The sequence below is a fragment of the Ostrea edulis genome, chromosome 9, assembly GCF_947568905.1.
Source record: "Ostrea edulis chromosome 9, xbOstEdul1.1, whole genome shotgun sequence".
Classification (NCBI taxonomy): domain Eukaryota; kingdom Metazoa; phylum Mollusca; class Bivalvia; order Ostreida; family Ostreidae; genus Ostrea; species Ostrea edulis.
The window spans coordinates 58,436,868-58,459,390 of NC_079172.1; the positions used below are offsets into that span (position 1 = coordinate 58,436,868).

General features: G+C 34.3%; 1 protein-coding gene across 7 annotated transcripts in view; it reads left to right on the forward strand.

The window, feature by feature from the left end:
* The window catches only part of LOC125658065 (uncharacterized), a 30,645-nt gene extending 8,873 nt beyond the window's left edge, over nucleotides 1-21,772 (forward strand). For 6 of the 7 annotated variants that reach the window (XM_048889139.2, XM_048889140.2, XM_048889143.2 and 3 more), the window contains 16 exons: nucleotides 1,581-1,637; nucleotides 5,143-5,271; nucleotides 7,362-7,415; nucleotides 8,511-8,582; nucleotides 8,880-8,993; nucleotides 11,357-11,452; nucleotides 14,252-14,380; nucleotides 17,958-18,104; nucleotides 18,199-18,261; nucleotides 18,365-18,456; nucleotides 18,564-18,669; nucleotides 18,891-19,071; nucleotides 19,161-19,228; nucleotides 19,359-19,480; nucleotides 19,612-19,750; nucleotides 20,310-21,772. In XM_048889139.2, the coding sequence (XP_048745096.1) occupies nucleotides 1,581-1,637; nucleotides 5,143-5,271; nucleotides 7,362-7,415; nucleotides 8,511-8,582; nucleotides 8,880-8,993; nucleotides 11,357-11,452; nucleotides 14,252-14,380; nucleotides 17,958-18,104; nucleotides 18,199-18,261; nucleotides 18,365-18,456; nucleotides 18,564-18,669; nucleotides 18,891-19,071; nucleotides 19,161-19,228; nucleotides 19,359-19,480; nucleotides 19,612-19,750; nucleotides 20,310-21,206 (2,466 nt within the window). In that variant the 3' untranslated portion in view covers nucleotides 21,207-21,772. Of the gene's footprint in view, nucleotides 1-553; nucleotides 633-1,580; nucleotides 1,638-5,142; nucleotides 5,272-7,361; nucleotides 7,416-8,510; nucleotides 8,583-8,879; nucleotides 8,994-11,356; nucleotides 11,453-14,251; nucleotides 14,381-17,957; nucleotides 18,105-18,198; nucleotides 18,262-18,364; nucleotides 18,457-18,563; nucleotides 18,670-18,890; nucleotides 19,072-19,160; nucleotides 19,229-19,358; nucleotides 19,481-19,611; nucleotides 19,751-20,309 lie in introns of those variants that run through there. The other variant, XM_048889142.2, reaches the window with a different exon arrangement.
* The last annotated feature ends 751 nt before the right edge of the window (nucleotides 21,773-22,523 follow it).

The following is a 22,523-nucleotide window of genomic DNA, read 5'->3' on the forward strand; positions in this document are numbered from 1 at the left end:
CAAATGATATAAATGAAAAGTCTGAAGGTTTGGAGTTGCAAAAATTGAAACTTGATAACGTGCAATTTTGTACGTTTATTCTCCCCCTCTCTGTGTATACATATAATAGACATCCACGTGATTCTCTCAGTTTATATGATATTAATGGTAGACCATGTCAATCAAATCAAGCGGTGCTATTTGTACTCTGAGTGACAAGCGGTGCTATTTTGAAGTCGAAACAGGTAAATTTGTGTGCAATGCTTAAAATCTCGGTTTTTAAGTATATTCGGTGTTAGCTGATTTTTATAACTTGAATTTTTTTGCACATCTTCTATTTGTTTACACTGCAGTAAGTATTGGTTGTCTATTCTTCCATTTCGATGAGTATTGTCTTTAATTTCCAAATGTATGCGATTGAATATGTTTTTAAATGTTAGCAATCGAATATTCTGAGCAACTAGTTGTTTTGATGACTCAGTCGTGATAATGATTAATTGCGTAACAGTTGTGAATGTCAATCGAATTTAAAACTACCTTATCAGCCCCTCTAGGCGAGTTTGTTCTGGCTGGGGTTGGCTGGAAATTGAGTCATATACCCCGACAATTTAAGGTTGTTTTTTAAACAGAGCGGTTGCGGTTCTACATTCAAGGTACACGATTTTACGAATTTATCCAAATCAAGAAATCTACGATGAAAATACCTTATTTGCAATTGAATGATATTTATTGTTTATATGGAACAGTGCACGATCCATCAGTGTCTGATCGAGATAATGAAAACCAGCTATATTTATGTACACCAGAGACAGAGATAAGCAACTCCCACGGCGCCATATTTACCGCTCAAAACTTGTGACGACCCCACCTATGAATTCTTAATTCTTATTTATTGGTTTGATATATTGATATTGAGCTAAGTTTATTTCACTCCTATCATAAATTGAAGTCGAACGTATTCTAAAAGTTTTGAAATGATTTGATGATCAACAAATATACTATTGACAAAAAGAGTAATATCACAAAATCTCACAGAGTTTGCCGAGTTTGAGTCATATGTTGCCTTTTGAAACTTCACTTTCATTTTACTTTGAAGTGAAACATCTATCTTAAAGACTTTAATGATAGGATTTGGAAGGTTTGAACTTGATATCTTTCATTCTGTAGACGGTATACGTAATTTAAATCGCTGTTAGCGTTTTACCGATATCCAGGGGACCACGAGGTGTCTCTGTGTATACCCAACATATTGTGCAACATCATTCTTCTCATGAATACAGAGCGATAGCTAGAGCAACACTTTTTTGCATCCAATTTACATTCAGGTTACTATTTTTAGACTTCTGCTATGGAATGCATTTTTGCAGGATTACCCAACCTTATTTTGCAATGTTTATTCAATAGTCTTTCCTTTAAACAGGAATTAATTACACAAATGAATTGATCTGTGCACACTGTAGATCTTCTATAATTTAATCTTGACAACATGTATTGCACGGTGTTACGGGTCATTTTAAAATTCCACCACCTGCAATGTGAATAAATGCATGTCGTAGGAAGAAACAAACTGATTAAGGGTGTGTTTATTATTTCTTTCACAGAAAAAGATGGCTAAAGAAGACGTGCAGAAATGCTTACAGTGGCTGTTGAATGCTCAGGTTTGAAGAAATTAGAGATATTTTATCAAAATGAATATCTTCAAAACTGCTTTCAGATTGCAATCTATCTAGAACTCCATTAGTTCTTAATTTGATAAACCTATTGTAATTTCTCTCCTGCTTACGTGACACCATACAGTCATCTATTTTTGTAGTATTCTAGTTCCATATAACTGATATTAATGTCTGTTTTTGTGTATATAGTAATATTTAATTGTTAACCGGTTAACCGGAGGGCAACACTGAGTATTACAGCCCATGATAAGACGAACTATTGTCGGGTTGGTCGGTCACGAAGTTTGTCAACGCAGTGTTGCTGCTACTATTCAAATCAACTTGACAGAATTTTAAGGCATAAACATGTATTTATGCAAAACATATTTATATGGCTTACATGTGCATTCATCACAAAAAAACTTCATTATTTTGGTTTGATTCCTCCTCTAACAAACTCCATCTGTGATGTTTTGACATACGGCTTCTGATATATGGTATGTGTCGGTTCGTGACCTGTCCGTAAGACGATACTTTGCGTCCATCAGGACCTGTCGATGACCTTTACCTTTGAAATTAAGGTCGTATTATTGGGGGGGGTGTCTAAATTTCTGTCTGCTGCGCATTGGAACGTTTTAAAAATCTTTTGACAAGGCCTACAATCAATTATCTATGTGCATGAACCACCATCACCATATGTCGCATACCACAGTTTATTGTGTTGTGCAAAATCATACATTTATTTATGATCATTGATGTAATCAAGGGTTGCATATCAAGACAGACAGGAAATTATTTAAAACAGTAACGCTCTGGTGGTTACACATCAAAAGCAGCATACGACACAAACTAAACGGCACATTTACTAAAACCTATCTTTAGAATATTCGAATCAGTATTTATTTTTAGTTGATTGTGTTACGATTTAAACAATATTTATTCAATGGGATTGGGCTGCAGGCTCTCTCCCCCTTATGATCGAACAGGTAATGTACACGTACAAAATTGTATAATATTTATAATCAATTTGGGGTCTACATGTATATAAGGGGGGAAAGATGAATCACTACATAACTTTTTGCACATAGTACAATTAATTTAATTGGCGATAGTTCAGCCATACAATCTGACCAGCATGTACCAGTTTGGGAGCTCATATAGTGGCCCGCAATGAACTTACCATTCCTTCCATCACCACAGTGACATATGCATTTTGCGTGTCAAAGGGTTGTGATTTTTGACACGGAACCGCCATTTAAACACCACTATCCAAGAAATTATATATGTGAATGGATTTATAAGACAATGGATAAAATAATGTAACAATCGTTCGGTACAATTAGAAGGTAAATTATATCGAGCTAACGAAAGCATATTGACCTCCTCCATCGTGCTCTGTAGACATACTTTTCTCTGCTCGATGTACTTCAGTATTTTCTTGACGACCTCCTCATTAGGCTCACTGATAGCGTAATTCTGATATGGAACTCATTAGGCTCACTGATAGCGTAATTCTGATATGGAACTCATTAGGCTCACTGATAGCGTAATTCTGATGTGGAACTCATTAGGCTCACTGATAGCGTAATTCTGATGTGGAACTCATTAGACTCACTGATAGCGTAATTCTGATATGGAACTCATTAGGCTCACTGATAGCGTAATTCTGATATGGAACTCATTAGGCTCACTGATAGCGTAATTCTGATATGGAACTCATTAGGCTCACTGATAGCGTAATTCTGATATGGAACTCATTAGGCTCACTGATAGCGTAATTCTGATGTGGAACTCATTAGACTCACTGATAGCGTAATTCTGATATGGAACTCATTAGGTTCACTGATAGCGTAATTCTGATATGGAACTCATTAGGTTCACTGATAGCGTAATTCTGATATGGAACTCGTTAGGCTCACTGATAGCGTAATTCTGATATGGAACTCATTAGGTTCACTGATAGCGTAATTCTGATATGGAACTCATTAGACTCACTGATAGCGTAATTCTGATATGGAACTCATTAGGCTCACTGATAGCGTAATTCTGATATGGAACTCATTAGGCTCACTGATAGCTTAATTCTGATATGGAAAGATATCTTTTGGAGCAGCAGATTGTGACTAGCTGGCTAATTCGTCCTATATTCCTTGTAAGAATTTGTCCTATATTCCTTGTAATAATTCGTCCTATATTCCTTGTAATAATTCGTCCTATATTCCTTGTAATAATTGTGTCCTATATTCCTTATGATAATTCGTCCTATATTCCTTGTAAGAATTCGTCCTATATTCCTTGTAAGAATTCGTCCTATATTTCTTGTAATAATTCGTCCTATATTCCTTGTAATAATTCGTCCTATATTCCCTGTAATAATTCGTCCTATATTCCTTGTAATAATTCGTCCTATATTCCTTGTAAGAATTCGTCCTATATTCCTTGTAAGAATTCGTCCTATATTCCGTGCAATAATTCGTCCTATATTCCTTGTAAGAATTCGTCCTATATTCCTTGTAATAATTCGTCCTATATTCCTTATGATAATTCGTCCTATATTCCTTGTAATAATTCGTCCTATATTCCTTGTAATAATTCGTCCTATATTCCTTATGATAATTCGTCCTATATTCCTTGTAAGAATTCGTCCTATATTCCTTGTAAGAATTCGTCCTATATTCCTTGTAAGAATTCGTCCTATATTCCTTGTAATAATTCGTCCTATATTTCCTATATTCCCTGTAATAATTCGTCCTATATTCCTTGTAATAATTCGTCCTATATTCCTTGTAAGAATTCGTCCTATATTCCTTGTAATAATTCGTCCTATATTCCTTGCAATAATTCGTCCTATATTTCTTGTAAGAATTCGTCCTATATTCCTTGTAATAATTCGTCCTATATTCCTTGCAATAATTCGTCCTATATTTCTTGTAATAATTCGTCCTATATTCCTTGTAATAATTCGTCCTATATTCCTTATGATAATTCGTCCTATATTCGTTGTAAGAATTCGTCCTATATTTCTTGTAATAATTCGTCCTGTATTCCTTCTAATAATTCGTCCTATATTCCTTGTAATAATTCGTCCTATATTCCTTGTAATAATTCGTCCTATATTTCTTGTAATAATTCGTCCTATATTCCTTGTAATAATTCGTCCTATATTCCTTGTAATAATTCGTCCTATATTCCTTGTAAACCAACATTCGTTTTATTGCGGTACTTTGTATTTGACTTTGATTGAACATGGATTGATATCTTACACCAGGCCCGCAATGGTTCTCAAGGTTGAATATAAAATATGAAGGTCAATGGAAAGGGAATTCCTTGTTTTCTGATTTCAGTAGCAATTGACGTTATGGTATCTCACGTAATGTCGTGCTACTAGGGGGCCATGTTAAGTTTTGAATCACGCTGTGCGATGAAACACGTGGCAGATTTATCGTTGACAAATGTTTCCGAATAACAATATTTCATTATAATTCAAGAAAGCGCAAATGATTTTTTTCAGAGCGAGTTAGAGACAGACCCATTTGGGATATGCAAGACAGCCATATTAGAGGCTTCTATTCGACAACAGAACAGAAGTACTGAACTTCTTCAATACCAAGACAATATCAAAAAGGTCATGGCCCGGCATGTAAGTTATTGCAGATTTCCATACAAGTTTGATCTACATATATACATTCTGTACATTAGCTTGTTAATTTGACCGGTAGGTCAATTTGTGCTTATTTCTCATCATAAGTCCATTTTCAAAGGGTGCTAAGATTTAATCACATATGATATGTAAATGTATGTGTCCGGAATTTCATAGGTATGAAAAGCATCAATAGGCAATTACAGGTATGTATATGTTCAGAATTCATAGTTAGAAAGGTCACCAATAGGTAATTACAGGTATGTATATGTTCAGAATTTATAGTTAGAAAGGTCACCAATAGGTAATTACAGAAGTATGTGTCCAGAATTCCATAGGTCAAAAGGTAATTACAGGTACATATATGTATGTGTCCAGGATTCCATAGATCAATAGGTAATTCATCGTCGGAAACCCACGGTCGGTCGCTCTCCGTTTGCCTCCCGTGGGACACAACGCCGATATTTTCGCATAACTCATTAAATGCATTACCTTACGTGACCTATCGAGGACCAATGGGAATCGCCGTAAGTATTCCCGGAATTCAAAGTGTAAGCTGTAATGGCGGCGCCCATGAACGTGTGTGTGTTTTGTTGTGCCACTATCAAAGATATATAGATGCAAACTCCAGATTTGGCACCCTAAATGGTTGATTATATTGGCTAATACTTCACTTTCACATGTGCCTCCCCCCCCCTTATTTTGGGAAGCCTGGACCCTCCCCTGGTATGTTAATTATCATCACTGCTACATGGCACGTGATTAAAACCAGCCATGCATGATACAATTTAAAAATTAGATGCAAATTTGAATTAAGATATGGTCTTACAATCCCGTTCACATGTCATTTTGTAATTAGCGTAGGTGAGACATCAATTGTATTTACGCAAAGTAAAGAAGGTCATAATTCACTGGTTCAAATTGTGCGAACAACACAACTGGAACAAATTACGACAGTACTTAATACGCGAGTAAGTTTAACATACAATTTGTACCTATATAAACCGATGAAATACCAAGTCCATTAAAAACACATTGTTCCCGTATGGTGGATAAAAGTGGCGATACTACGAGTGCTGAACATGTAGACCTGTACATAGACTCGTACGCAGTAGTAAACGCTTGGAAACACAGGCTTTTTCCTCCGTTGTCTTTATAGACACAATTACACCCTCCGCTTCAATAATGCAGACAAAGCATCTCGCTGAAAGTTTTGTAACTTGTCCAACTTAAACGTAGTCAAAATCTTCCCTTCAAAAGCATGTTTTTCTATGCTCCCGAGGACTGGAAATAAAAGGCTTTTTCATTGGTTGAATATCCCAATAAGGAATGGTAAAGCGACCAATCGTATATAGAAGCCGAGACACACCTTCCAGCGAAAATACTGGCGTTGTGCCCCATGGTAAGTAAATGGAGAGCGACCGGCCATGGGTTTCCGATGATGTAGGTAATTACAGGTTTACGTGTGTATGTGTCCAGAATCTATAGTTATAGGTAATAATCTGTATGTTAATCTCCAAAATTACATATGTGTTTATCTATGTCTCTAGGCAAGACTACCAGTAATTGATTACATGTATGTAAGACCATCAGTAGGTAATTATATGTATATTAAATCATTATCCAGTGTATTTTCACAACTTTCAATACTTCAGCTTGATTGATTGATTGAATATTGTTTAACGTCCCTCTCGAGAATATTTTACTCATATGGAGACGTCACCGTTACCGGTGAAGGGCTGCAAAATTTAGGCCTATGCTCGGCGCTTACGGCTTTTGAGCAGGGAAGGATCTTTATCGTGCCACACCTGCCATGACACGGGGCCTCGGTTTTTGTGGTCTCATCCGAAAGACCGCACCATTTAGTCGCCTCTTACGACAAGAAAGGGGTACTGAGGACCTATTCTAAACCGGATCCCCACGGGAGGTTGAATATAAGTTTCCTTAGGTTATGAACGTGTGAACTTAAGACGATAGGATTTTTTTCAACACAAGATTCTACTAGACAACTAGATTTCTACACTTCTTTTTCTTTGGAATTTAACAGTATACTTGTTTAAATTAATTTGGATAAAAATTATTTTTTGAAGGCTGTTTCTGATGTGGACACAAAAGAAATATCTAATTCATATGAATCCGCGATGGTAAGTACTAATTTTTATATACAATGAAGTCACTTTAACTGTACATGTACACAGTACTAATATGATTATGTATACATTTGTGGCATTTTTTTTTACTATGTAAACATACCAGAATCATATAACTTCAATCCAGTGAAGTACGACAGGAGTTAGAGGTTAGAGACCTCGTTTTCACAACTGGTGTAGTGATATCTACAGGGAACGGTACTATTTTAATGAAGTTAACGATAATTATGTAAATTACATGTGTGCGGGGCGTAGAAATAAAAATATATTTAAAAAGAAAGAAAGAATTAAATGAACACGCTAGAATATCAATTTTGTATCAAAATGGTGCATATAACATGCATTTTCTTAAACGTGTTAATCACCGTCTGTAGTAGTCATCCAAATCAGATGAGGCATACTATCCCAGAATTCCTCAAGCCCTTCAGGCAGATATTAGCTTCCGTTTCTTCAGAACAGTCTAACTCAAACGAACGTTTGGATATTCAGTCCGTCTACCCCGAGAAGTTCCCTGATCCCCGACAAGGATGACTACTGAAATCCTTGCAAAGTTCTCTTTCCACGATTGCTCAATTAACATCAGTTCTAATATCGGCCAGCTCACGCAAAGCGGGAAAAGTTGAGACTCCTGTTTCCTAATAAAGACCATTGAACATTCTCTACCCAGAGTTCTATGCGCTACGAGCACTAAGTGAAGCTTGCATAAATCGTCCTTTCGTTAGAGATTGACCATTGAAATCTACGAAGAAGCCCAACGGGCTTGTCATGATATGATAACGTGATCGTCCTACTTCATATCCCAGTGAAGTTTTTAAAATGGTTATTTATTACATGTAACCAATTTTTCATATTGTTACTGTATATATCACGGGATTTATGGCCCATGTATGAATGCTATGGATAGTAATATCTGTAGCCTAGGTCACGCAAGCCGTTTGACTTCCCACTCAAACCAAGTTTGTCTCGTAGAACACTGCATTGACAAACGTGTAGGTGACCTAGACTATAATATCTACTGCAATTTTTTTTTTAAATATTTCACTGTGAAGATTTCTTTCATAAAGAGAGATAACTCTATTTTATTTTTAGGCTATATCCTCCAAACGCACATCGTGTATGGAAGTTTTAAGTGGTATAGCGTCGCTAGAGGAAGGAATCGAGGTCTGCTGTACTGTTTAATTATCTCATGTTTAATTATATCCAAATCAAAAATATCAGAAAAATATTACATGCATATATATATATATATATATATATATATATATATATATATATATAATAGAAAGGTGATATCCCCCCGAAAATCACATATTAATGCAATGTTATTCTGCAAATCGTCACACGTTGAATTAAATACATGTACATGTACATTAAAATACAATAAATTCCTAAGATTAAAGGTTTTATATTTGATCTGTGTAATATCGTTTGGAAATGATTATTATATTTCTCTTTCAGAATTTGGCCTGTGACTTTGATGCACGTGCAGTGCATCTGGTAAATTTAGGAAAGAATAGCAAAGACACTGGATCTAAGTCACAGAGCAATGAAAGTTTAGTTACAACAGCAAAAGTGAGAATCTATAATTATATTCGTGCGTAGCTTTATTAAATATTTAGTGCAGTGTAAATGTATATAGATATGAAATGTACACGTGTAACATACCTGTATATAGAAATGAAATTGATAGGTTTAACAGACTAAAAATGTATAGGTTGAGCGTACTTATTCATGAAGTTTACTTGTTTCACATGTGTTTAAGAAATAAATCATTTTTGAAAATACATGAGGGTATGAACCTCGGCGTTTTACGTCAGTATACTCCATGAAGCACGTTGGCGCATCATGGAAAGTATGTTGACTTGAAAATATGTGTACTTGTTCAGGACATAAAGTGTATAACATATCTAGACATAAGATGTATAATATATCTAAACATAAAATGTATAATATATCTAAACATAAAATGTATAACATATCTATACATAAAATGTATAACATATCTAGACATAAAATGTATAACATATCTATACATAAAATGTATAAAATATCTAAACATAAAATGTATAACATATCTATACATAAAATGTATAACATATCTACACATAAAATATAAACATATCTACGCTTAAAATATAAACATATCTAGACATAAAATGTATAACATATCTAGACATAAAATGTATAACATATCTACGCTTAAAATATAAACATATCTAGACATAAAATGTATAACATATCTACACATAAAATGTATAACATATCTAGACATAAAATGTATAACATATCTACACATAAAATGTATAATATATCTAAACATAAAATGTATAACATATCTACACATAAAATGTATAACATATCTAAACATAAAATGTATAACATATCTAGACATAAAATGTATAACAAATCTAGACATAAAGTATATAACATATCTACACATAAAATGTATAATATATCTAAACATAAAATGTATAACATATCTACACATAAAATGTATAATATATCTAAACATAAAATGTATAACATATCTAGACATAAAATGTAAAACATATCTATACATAAAATGTATAACATATCTATACATAAAATGTATAACATATCTACACATAAAATATAAACATATCTACACATAAAATGTATAACATATCTACACATAAAATATAAACATATCTACACATAAAATGTATAACATATCTAGACATAAAATGTATAACATATTTATAATAAAATGTATAACATATCTACACATAAAATGTATAACATATCTATACATAAAATGTATAACATATCTAGACATAAGATGTATAACATATCTAGACATAAAGTATATAACATATCTATACATAAAATATAAACATATCTACACATAAAATGTATAACATATCTAGACATAAGATGTATAACATATCTACACATAAAATATAAACATATCTACACATAAAATATAAACATATCTAGACATAAAATGTATAACATATCTACACATAAAATATAAACATATCTACACATAAAATATAAACATATCTACACATAAAATATAAACATATCTACACATAAAATGTATAACATATCTAGACATAAGATGTATAACATATCTAGACATAAAATGTATAACATATCTAGACATAAAATATAAACATATCTATACATAAAATGTATAACATATCTACACATAAAATATAAACATATCTACACATAAAATGTATAACATATCTAGACATAAGATGTATAACATATCTAGACATAAAATGTATAACATATCTATACATAAAATATAAACATATCTATACATAAAATATAAACATATCTAGGCATAAAATATAAACATATCTAGGCATAAAATATATAACATATCTAAACATAAAATATAAACATATCTACGCTTAAAATATAAACATATCTAGACATAAAATGTATAACATATCTATACATAAAATGTATAACATATCTATACATAAAGTATATAACATATCTATACATAAAGTATATAACATATCTATACATAAAATGTATAACATATCTATACATAAAGTATATAACATATCTATACATAAAATGTATAACATATCTATACATAAAATGTATAACATATCTATACATAAAGTATATAACATATCTACACATAAAATGTATAACATATCTATACATAAAGTATATAACATATCTATACATAAAGTATATAACATATCTATACATAAAATGTATAACATATCTATACATAAAATGTATAACATATCTATACATAAAGTATATAACATATCTATACATAAAATGTATAACATATCTATACATAAAATGTATAACATATCTATACATAAAGTATATAACATATCTACACATAAAATGTATAACATATCTATACATAAAATGTACAGGTTTATGTTTAAAAAACATGTGTTTTCCTCATTGTACCTTTTCCTTTTCTTTTGTTACAGAACTGCCATATTGCTGTCAGAAACAACTGGCGGTGGGTCGACACCATGTTGCAGTGTTCTCAGGTCCACCTCAGGAACGCCGCCATGTTTCACGAGGCAAGTCATTTCTGTCCAAATCTTTACAAGAGTAACTATTAAATTTACGTTCCTGGGTCAAATAAGACAAATCATTTTTTATGATTTCAAGATTTAAACAGTGATGGCAGGTCACGAGTGCTTTCCTGCACATACACGAGTTTTGTTCTATGTCTATCCTCGGCCGACGGAGACCGATACTCAAATAAAAAATAAATTAATTAATATTCATTCGGTATAAATACATACATACATAAATACCAAGGATAACCCATGAAAGCTCGAAAGCTTATTTCCAACGGGGTCCTTTGATGCATGGATGTTTGCGCTAGGGGTTCGTTTATCTGTTTCGGATGCGAGAACGACCAGGCGTGACCGGCACCTAAATCACCAGTCTTATTACATCTATTGTATACTTAACCGTGTGATATTTTGATAGTGTTATCGTTAGCGTGATTACAGAATTATTGAATTCCTGTTTTATTTACCGATACATGTATGAAGCAGGTCAGTGCTGTTTTGGGAAGAAAACTGTGAAATACACATGAACTGATCTTATTTTGACATTTCAAATATCAGCACCAATATTCTTTAAATGTTTTACTATCCGCAAATGATATTTTAATTTTCTATGAAACAATTTACAATTTACTAACTAAAGTGGGTTTTCTTTCGAATTAATTATTGAGCATTGCAAATTATTAATCAATGCCTCCGACCAAACTCCAGGCCCGGAGGTTATAAATCTTTTTTGAGCACATTTTCATACTCAAACTCCGTGCTCTAAATTGTACTCATACTCAAAAGTGAAGGTTATAAAACTTTTATGAAATTATTCTCATACTCAGATGGAGTACATGCTCAAAAATTTTCAAGTATGCTTCGGAGCTTACTCAGAGTTGTACTCAAAATAAACATGGCTGAGTTTGAGTATGAGTGTGGTAAAACAAACATGGCTGAGTTTGAGTATGAGTTGCGGTAAGCGTAAAATAACCCAGGCCAAACTTTCAAATTAGAACGAATTCGTATTGTACAAAGTTCTATATTGTCACGATAACTTATTGAATATTCTAGTATCAATTTTACGTATAGCGTAGATGTCGCACCTTGACTTAGATAGCAAGAAGGCGATTTCCTGAAATTATGTTAACATGAAATACACATGTAAATACCATATACATGACATTGATGGATTGTTTTCAACAATGTCATATTGAACCATTTTCCCATCATAATACATGCATAAGTAAAACGACATAGTTGATTTTCACCATGTGTGTGCATGCTAAGCAAACCTGTGGGCTATGGGGGGGGGGGGGGGGGGGGGGATTTCGGTTTACCAGCTATATGTAATACATCGAGAAGATGGAACATGCTTAGCGATTAATACGGGAGGTAACCTTTGCTATATTCAAGCGCGAAGAGTACACAGCTTATCAGACTATTCTAGTAGTATTTTCATTAGAATTTTATAGTGTGCAGGTTATTGGTATGACTGGTAAATTTGTGCTATAATATATAAACGAATTTTATATCCTGAAATGTTACTAATGACAGACGGCTCAATATCGTCATTTCTATAGTGCTGTGTACATAATTTAACTGACTAACTCAAACAGTTTCAAGCTATAACTTTATTATAGGAGACTGGGTATTTTCTCCGGATTTTCTTTTTCTTTTTTAAAAATTACGAGTTTCAGGGTGTTGAACAACGGTTTTTACCGTGTGAATTTAATTTTACATTATCAACATTCATATTCATTTTAGATAACTTTGAAATACATCACTTTCTACAACTAAAAAACAAACATGAATTGCCCGACATAGTATGCTAGTAATTTGGCAACAAATTGGCGTACATTAAAATGTACTACAACAGCATTGTTAACTGAAATGGACATTGTATAATGTTTATAGCCTACTGCGGGGACATCAGCTTAGCTTAAAGTATGTTGATTTGAATGAGAAACAAATCTTTAAAAATGGCCAGAATTTCATACTTATTAAACCTTTCCTGATAATTATTTTCATCCTATTTTTGATTGTTGTAAAACACCGGAATTTTCTCAGACTCTCTTTCTACATTGCATAACGGACTGGGAAGCTTTCTTTCCAAATTTAAAGTATTACTAGATCTAGCACACTGTGCCGGAAGGATTAAGTCTTAAGTGACTTGTGAGTCATTACATTTATGCTGAGATTCTGTTTTAAATATGATCAAAATGTCAGTGAACTTTTTGTGACTTTTACGCGCCAATGATAAACAAAATGATTTTGAGCCTAAATCTAGACCCCAGACACCAAACTTCCGACTTTGATCTATGTAATGGAATTCACAATATGATGTATGGCGGAAGCTTGTGTAACAGTAGTGGTACTTTATGAGATTGAACTGAAACACAAGATTTTCTTTGCATCATCTTGCGTCGTCAGAAAAAAAACTGTTTAGGTTGACTATATCTTATTTCGTAACCTAAAAGTCCCGCTGTATGGCGTGTGAGATGTCGTAAATGCCCCGCTGCATGGCGTGTGAGATGTCGTAAAAGTCCCGCTGTATGGCGTGTGAAATGTCGTAAATGCCCCGCTGCATGGCGTGTGATATATCGTAAACTTATTTACACAAAAGTACTTATTTGATGAATTTCCATTTACTAAGAGAAATGAAATTCGTATTTTTGTATTCATTAATGTTATTTGAGGGTAGACAGTATTTTATTAAGCTTAAGATTAATCCTCATCAGTCTCATTGTGTACATTGTACTCAAAAAGAAATTGCTTTGTCTGACATGTCCTTAAAGAAAGTTGTTGTTTTTATTTCAGTTTTTTCATGAGGTGGACGAAGTGGAGTACTGGATGAACACGACCTTATCCCGGATACATTTGACCTTTGATAGATCCAAACTCAGCGGCGACCATTCAGATGTCAAGGTCATTCAAGAGGAAATGAAGGTATTCACCTATTAAAATCCAGATCACTCATTATTTACTTGTTTGAATATGATTGTATATTAAGATTATACTTCGTAGATTCTTTACTTACTTCATATTACATTACACATATCACCATCATGGCCCTGTTTTTAACAACCAGTTTAATATGATCTATAAAAAAAAAATGCATTTTTATTTTGAAAATCTCCATGAAAGATTTTGTTTGGAAGGAGCTCATGGTTGTCATAATCACTCATCTTTATTCAACCTTGATATCTTTCCAAGAGAGCTAGAGAGAGAGCTAGAGAGAGAGAGAGAGCGAGAGAGAGAGAGAGAGAGAGAGAGAGAGAGAGAGAGAGAGAGAGAGAGAGAGAGAGATGTACATTATGGTGCAGTCAGTCGCCTGTATACCAGTGCAGAATAAAACTAAAACATAATCAGTTAACCACACTTGCTACAAACGTTTTCAAAATGATGAAAAGTAAAACTTGTGTTTTAATAAGTAAGTACAATTTACCACATGACATGATTTCTCATTCAAGTCCAAAACAGGGAGATTTCTATCAAATTTTATGGGAGGGGGTACTATATTTCAACTTTTGAACATCGTAGAAAATTTACAAGTCCCATATTATTTTTAGGAATTTCATATTTGTACCTATTACAACGAAACAAAGCCAAAATATACATTACAACTCCAGCATCCATTTTGTTTTTGTATCAAGTGTCGTTAGTTTCGACAGGCTTTATTTTGCGGAGCAGATATACATGTTCCCTCTGATAGTCTTTGTTGTGTGGATCTTTCTTTATATAACCGATACTTATAACAAGTCAAAGGCAAACCTACAAGAATGTGTAACACTAACCCTCTGACTACTAATCCACTATTAGAGCTACTTCCGTACCGTCTTCTGTGGCGACTAATTAGGGAGCTGCAGTAGTAAATCTCTGTCGCTGCTTAACACCGCGACTTCTTTACTAAAGGACGCTCTACTTCACTAGTACATATTACAATCATCAGATCTGTAATGGCACCGACATTTGATGCGTGTGGTTCTAGCCTCAAACGATAACGTAAATTGTTTTGTGACTGTGTGTCACTTCTCTTGAAGAAACCATTACGTATTATCAAAGCTTTTTTTCCATTTCATGACGAATGTACATTAGAGGAAGTTATTTGTTCATGTACTTTAAATCAGTATGAAATGATGTTTTGAAAATCAGAATGTGAATTAAATGCCACCACAACTAATATGATGAATGTTTACTATCATAACATGTTCAACATTTACTGTACTTAATTAATTCTACAATTAATGGTAAACGTAGACAATACGTCTACGTTTACTATTAATTGTAGAATTAATTAAGTACTACATGAACTACATGAACGGTTGTTGTGTAAACATATTATGTTGGTTTACAGATATTGTAAACATATTATGTTGGTGTACAGATATTGTAAACATATTATTGTTTGTACAGATATTGTAAATATATCATTGTTGGTATACAGATATTGTAAACATGCATATTATTGGTTGTTCAGATATTGAAAACATATTATTGTTGGTATACAGATACTGTAAACATATTATTGTTTGTACAGATATTGTAAACATATTATTGTTGGTATACAGATATTGTAAACATATTATTGTTTGTATAGATATTGTAAACATATTATTGTTGGTATACAGATATTGTAAACATATTATTGTTTGTACAGATATTGTAAACATATTATTGTTGGTATACAGATATTGTAAACATATTATTGTTGGTGTACAGATGTTGTAAACATATTATTGTTGTGGGAAGAAACCCTAAAAATTGACCATCATGCTCTCTTAAGACCTTTTCTCAATCCGAGAATTGAAACAAAATTCTTCATGCTCAAACCACATGAGTCTAGGTACATTTGTACGCATGTAATGTCTATCGGAGCGGTCATGGCCTTGGTACAGGTTTATATATGGTGTATAATGGTTACCGTTGACCTTTTGTCCTGATTTTTAAAGGGGATCACTTCACAGTGATGGTCATCTTGAGTAATAAGGATATACTGAGGACTCTCAAAACATTGGTCAGGAAACATTTTATAATTCTTCTCTTAAAGTACAGTCCTTTCTGGGGAGAATTATCGCACTGTTTTGTCAAAATACAGGGACATGGCAATGCTATTAGCAAATACGGGAACATGGCAGTGCTATTAGCAAATACAGGAACATGGCAGTGCTATTAGCAAATTTTGACCAGTAATCCTGATATTTTGATCTTAAAATGAATAGGGGATTAATCTGGGTGTGAAGACTACGAACACGTGACGTTAGATTGGGCTATTTCCATACACCCACTGTTAAGCTTATAGTAATGAATTCATGACATGTGTAGCTTACACCCACTGTTAAGCTTATAGTAATGAATTCATGACATATGTAGCTTACACCCACAGTTAAGCTTATAGTAATGAATTCATGACATATGTAGCTTACATTATACCTGGAAAAAAATTGTTCTGTAGATCTGATGAAAAGTGTTTGAGAATTTATCCAAGATTGTTTTTCCATATATCATTCCTTCCAACGTCCAGACGTATATTGCAACAACCTGGGGTTCTGTAAACTTTCTATATGTATGTCAAGCTAATTTTAAACACTATTTGAATTAAAACTTCTTTATTATTAGTTTTTATTTCCAACTAGAGCTAGATTGTTGAACTTTGCAAACCACCACGCGATGCAGGTTAGTTAATTTACGACTAAGCGCGGTTAGAAATAACATGACAGTTAGCAAACACTCGGTAATTAGATGTGAGAATCACGGGGTGGTCCCGTGTCGCGGCAGGCGTTGGCACGCTCAAGAGCCCTAATTGCTACGGCCCTGACCGCTTAGCATGGATCTAAATTTGTAGTACTTCAACCACAGCTGGTGACGTTTCAATATGAGTGAAAAATTCTCAAAAGGATGTAAAACAAACTTTTAAGATATAACGCTCAGATTTATTTTAAGGCATACTTTAACCGCTGACATAGGAACTACGGAAGTCATAATCCGTAGCTTTATTCTTCTTAAAAAGAAATATTGTAGCAAGTTTGCTTTTGATGACGTAGAATGCAAACAGTTTGTAAGATGCCAAAGAGTAGAGAAGATGTTTAAACAATAAAACATTTTGAAAGAGTTTACTTTATACTTAAGGCCGAAATGAGTAACATTAAATCACAATATGTTTTCCATTATTCATAAGTTGTTACATGACAAATTTGGTTCTGAGTGGCTTTGAAGTTTCTATGAAGTTTAAATACACTGTACTGATCGCAGTTTGTCAACCTACTAGTGGAAGGATTTATCTTGAAACTCGAGGGAAGTTTAAGAATTCTATGTCCAATATGTAGTGGCGGATCTAGAAAGGGGAGGGGTGTCAGGAGTTGCAATCCCTCAATTGCTGGAATGATTTTAACCAAATAGTCCATTTTTGCCATTTTGGGTCTTCAACACCCCCCCCCCCCAACTTTTGGAAATAAACTTTGGTCCTCAAATCCACTTTGAATTTTTTCTGGATCCGGCACTGAACATTTCTATGCACTGCTTGCAGGATATGTTGTTGGCCTATTTGCAATGGCAGAGCAAAGTTGACAGCCTGTTTGACAGGGCACGTGACATCGTTCCCATCCAAATGAGGCTAGAGAAGATCGAGCAACCACGGCCGGTCGTTTCGCTTGCAGACTACAAAACCAACGAGGTACATGTACAAGTGCAAACTGACCCGCGTCTTCTTTGTGAAATGTCATTGTCAATCCTAGATAATATCAATTTTATATTTATGTCATTTTTAGATAGAATTTTCAGAAGGAGATACCTTAACACTCCTTGACAACAGCAAGAAAGGGAGTTGGCATGTGCGTATTCTGCATTAATGTACTGAAATGAAGCTCAATGACCCAAAACAGTTAATTAGAGCAAGCTCACAGGTTTAGTAATTGAATATTTCTTCTTCTATAGGTGAAAAATTCACAGGGACAGTCGGCATGGGTTCCAGCTGTTATTATCCTCCTTCGCGGACCGTCCAGTGAGGCTCTAGAGGCTGCAATCAGGTAGGCTGTAAATGTAGCGAATAATTCCCCCCAGAAGTATGTCAAAAGTAGAAATATGAACATATCTGCACAAGTTCAGTAGCTGAAAGCTGATTTCTCTTTTCAAGGTTACGCATTCAACTGTTAACAATGTGGACAACTAGTATCAAACGTCTTGGTTACCAGATGATTGCATTCATGGGTTTAGTATTCAGAGACTGGACGGACCAAGAAGTAAGTGTCAGACATAAGTATAAGTAAACTGTGACAGAATTCTAAACAATCTATGCGACATGGTGTTGTTTGTGGGGTACACATCTTTATTCACAGCTGCTTACATTTTGTCTCTCGGGTTCTCAGTTTTATTTCCCTTTTGGTTGTTTAGGCCGTCTTATCACATACAACCTCAATGATTTGTGTAGCAAAACTGTTGTCTGATTCACGATCAAATGTAGATTCAGATGCTTCAGTGTATGTCTGACGAGGAAAAGAAGCAGTTGTTGAATGTGCTGCAGTACATTGAAGAAACACTCCTCAAAAACTGGAACGGCTACGGAGGATTCGAAGAACTTCAAGAGAAAATTCTCAGATTGCGCATGATTTTGGAGGAATCGGATGGAAAAGTGATCACAGAAGGTGCGTTAAATACAGCATTTATAAGAAACATTTAAATGACTAAGTCTTTCACTATTCAATATAATGATATGAGTGATATGTTTTATTAGATCCAGAGGCTTTAACACAAGTTGTCGTTCAGATAAAGTCCCTCAGAGACCTTCTCAACAACTACAAGGTAAGACGAGTCTTGACGTTTTCTTCTGAAAGGGAATGAAAGCACTGATGTTACATGTATAAACCATTAATTTCCATAGATTTAGATCCTTTAGGATACCACTAACGTTGGCAATCATATGTTCCTATAGGATTTTTGGGCTTACTGGGAGACATACAAAGGGATCGTGGAACTGTTGAAGGCACCAAAGTTTCTGCTTGTCTGTGATAAATGGGATGAGCTGAAATTTGTGACTTCTGCTCATTTCGTCAAGTAAGCATTTCGTTACTTTCTGTTGTGCATGTAAATGTACAGGGAGCTGCAATGCATGAACTTGCATTGGTTGTTGTGTTCTTTTGTTGCAACAAATGAAGTGTAATAAAGTGCTGTATGGATGTTGACAGATTTTGGGATACAACGCTAGACTTGGGTAAAGAAGACCTTACTCAGGCTACCTCCGTAACAGTTTTTGAGACTCCCAAGGAACCATTTCCGTCCGAAAACAGAAAACCTATGGAAGAGCTACTTGTTTGTCAAGTTCAGGTATATATTTTGTTTATCACAAAACTGGACATCTTTGACCGAGGATTGGTTTATTTGGTTATTACTGAATATATTGGGGAGACTGATTTGCAGCGTGGGTGTTCCTCTTCTTATTCTATCATGAATTGATGAGTTTATATTTCTAATTATACAAACAACATAACCCCAATCCCTTAAAGGTTTATAACATGTAATCTGTCCCAAATAAGTTGATCGGTAATAAATGTAAAAATCTGAACAAGATCCAACGAATTGCTTACTCTGTTTACTAATGAAATCAATTACTTGAACCCAGTTTATTGGTAAATGTATTGGTATTTGAAAATATTGTGATTTTTGTCATTAAATATTCTGTTAACTGTGCATGCATCACAGTGCAAAAATACATGTATTAGCAATCACGCTGTCAGCTTAATGAAAAAAATCAATAGCCAAAATGATGTTGGTAAGCAAAAGCATAACGACGACATTTGACTCGCACGCGCTATCTAATTTCAGGGAACTGATAAAGTAAGACCCACACGAAATCTGCAATTTTGAATTTTTACATTTATTACAGCCTCTTCAGCAGGAGACAGATTCTGTAGATACTATAGATGCTATAGAGGAGGAAGAGTCTTATCAGACCTACGAAGAGACAACTGTGACGTCAACAGACCAGGTGATGTCATCAGTAGAAGAGGAGCGTTCAACTTTCGTTATTACATCCGTGACTGACCCACGTGATGATGAACGAGAGTTATCGCTCCAGGAGGCCATCATGTTGGGAATTATCGATCAAACGACCAACACTTACATAAACCCCGACACTGGTGACACTTGTTCCATCACTGAGGCCATGAACAATGGCAATATCATGTTTGAATTCACGTCTAGGAAGAAAATTCGCGAAGAGAAAAAATCCTATGGCATAATCTCCATTAAAACAACAAAGGAAAATAGGCCGTACACAATAAACTGTGTAATTAACCCAACAACGGAGCTGGAAATGTCATTGGCGCAAGCCACTACTGAAGGAATCATTAACAAAACCGATTCCACTTACAGGACTGAAACAGGTGATTTGATAAGTATCGATGATGCAATTTCTAGTGGCCTTGTCAAAGTAGAATATCATAATGGTGGAGAGCATCATGAAGCAGAGAGTACCACAAGAACGTATGCAGTCCATGGAGTACTGGACCAAAGAACAAAACAGAAGGTGTCGTTTGCAGATGCAATTAGTAAAGGTCTTCTGGACAAAGAGAGTGGGGAATATGTTAACAATGTTACAAATGAAAGGTTTCCGGTTCAAGATGCCATTATCAAAGGTTTCATAAAAGCCAGAGTCGTAACAGATACATCTAAATTAGATGTAGATCCGGAAAATAAAATGGTTGTGGAAAAGTTTGCATCCATAAGATCTAAGCTTCAGGCTGCTAAAGCATTCCATGGAGTAGCCAATGGACACAGCTAAATATTCTAACATTTACTGTTTCTTTATATTTTCGGTGATTCTTAGCAATTAGAAAAAAACTAATGTAAAATTTGCCATCATGACACATCATATAACAAAGAAATTAGTGTTGATTTTTTTTTCAATCCCTAAAAAGCCATCGCGTTGATAGTGCTACTGTTAGGGAGAACGCAGAGCTAAATGAAACTCTATTAGATAGCTGTAAAGTCACATATATTGCTTGTAAACGAAACGCGACGTCTTCCAGAAAGTATTCATACTAAGGACCACGTGACCCTACATTGTGCGTCGTTTTGGAGAATGCTGAGAGTTTTCAATTTTCCCCTGAATAAATGATTATGAAACTTTCCTTTGTTCATATGCGTGTGTACGTTTAGACTTTAATTAGAAGGACCGTTTGCTATTGATATTTATTTATGACTATCATTGATTAACAAATACTACATGTATGCAGCAGATTTTTTCAACTTGTATAGTTTTTTTAAAGGTTCTTTTATAAACTTATGCTTCTTTTATAAATTATGCACGTATAAAGTTGACCTATTAATTAAAATATATGCAAAATATCATGAATTGTTTCTTGCAAATAGACTGCATTATGCGTACATAGGAGTTAAAGAATGTTCTACGATGGAAGACATTTTGTTCACGACCATTTTCTTAGCTCACCTAAACTGAGGGTTCAAGTGAGTGTCCGTCGTCTGTCTGTCCGTAAACTTTTTACATTTTCGATTTCTTCAAAACCACTTGGCCAATTTCAACCAAACTTGGCAAAAAGCATCCTTGGGTGAAGGGCTTTCAAGTTTGTTCAAATGAATGGCTCTTGCAACTAGGTGGGACTAAAGGGTTTACAAATTTGAGAAAAAATTTCACGCTACGATTCCAGCAAAACCAGCAAGCTTAGTTATGTAAATGTTTTACCATAATAACGCAAGGAACTTTGAGATATAGAATGCATATTGTAAAGTACATGTAGTTCATATGTGCTGGAGTACAAAATGTGAGAATTGATAAAAACATTCGTTACATGCATTTTGAAATATACTTTGTTTTGTCCTCTGAAGGCTGACAGTTAAAGTATCTTAAACAGAGATATAATTTCCGGGTATTTTGGACTACTTTTACCGGTACACGAGCTACGTCCTTTATGTACTGAACAGGTGAAGATAACAAAGGCTGATCAATCTCATAAATCTTATGTAAAATGATACCAAACTATAAGAAGGGCAAACACGGACCCCTGGACATACCAGAGGTGGGATCAGGTATCTAGGGGGAGTAAGCAGTCTTTGTTGACCCGGTATGAGCACTAGATCT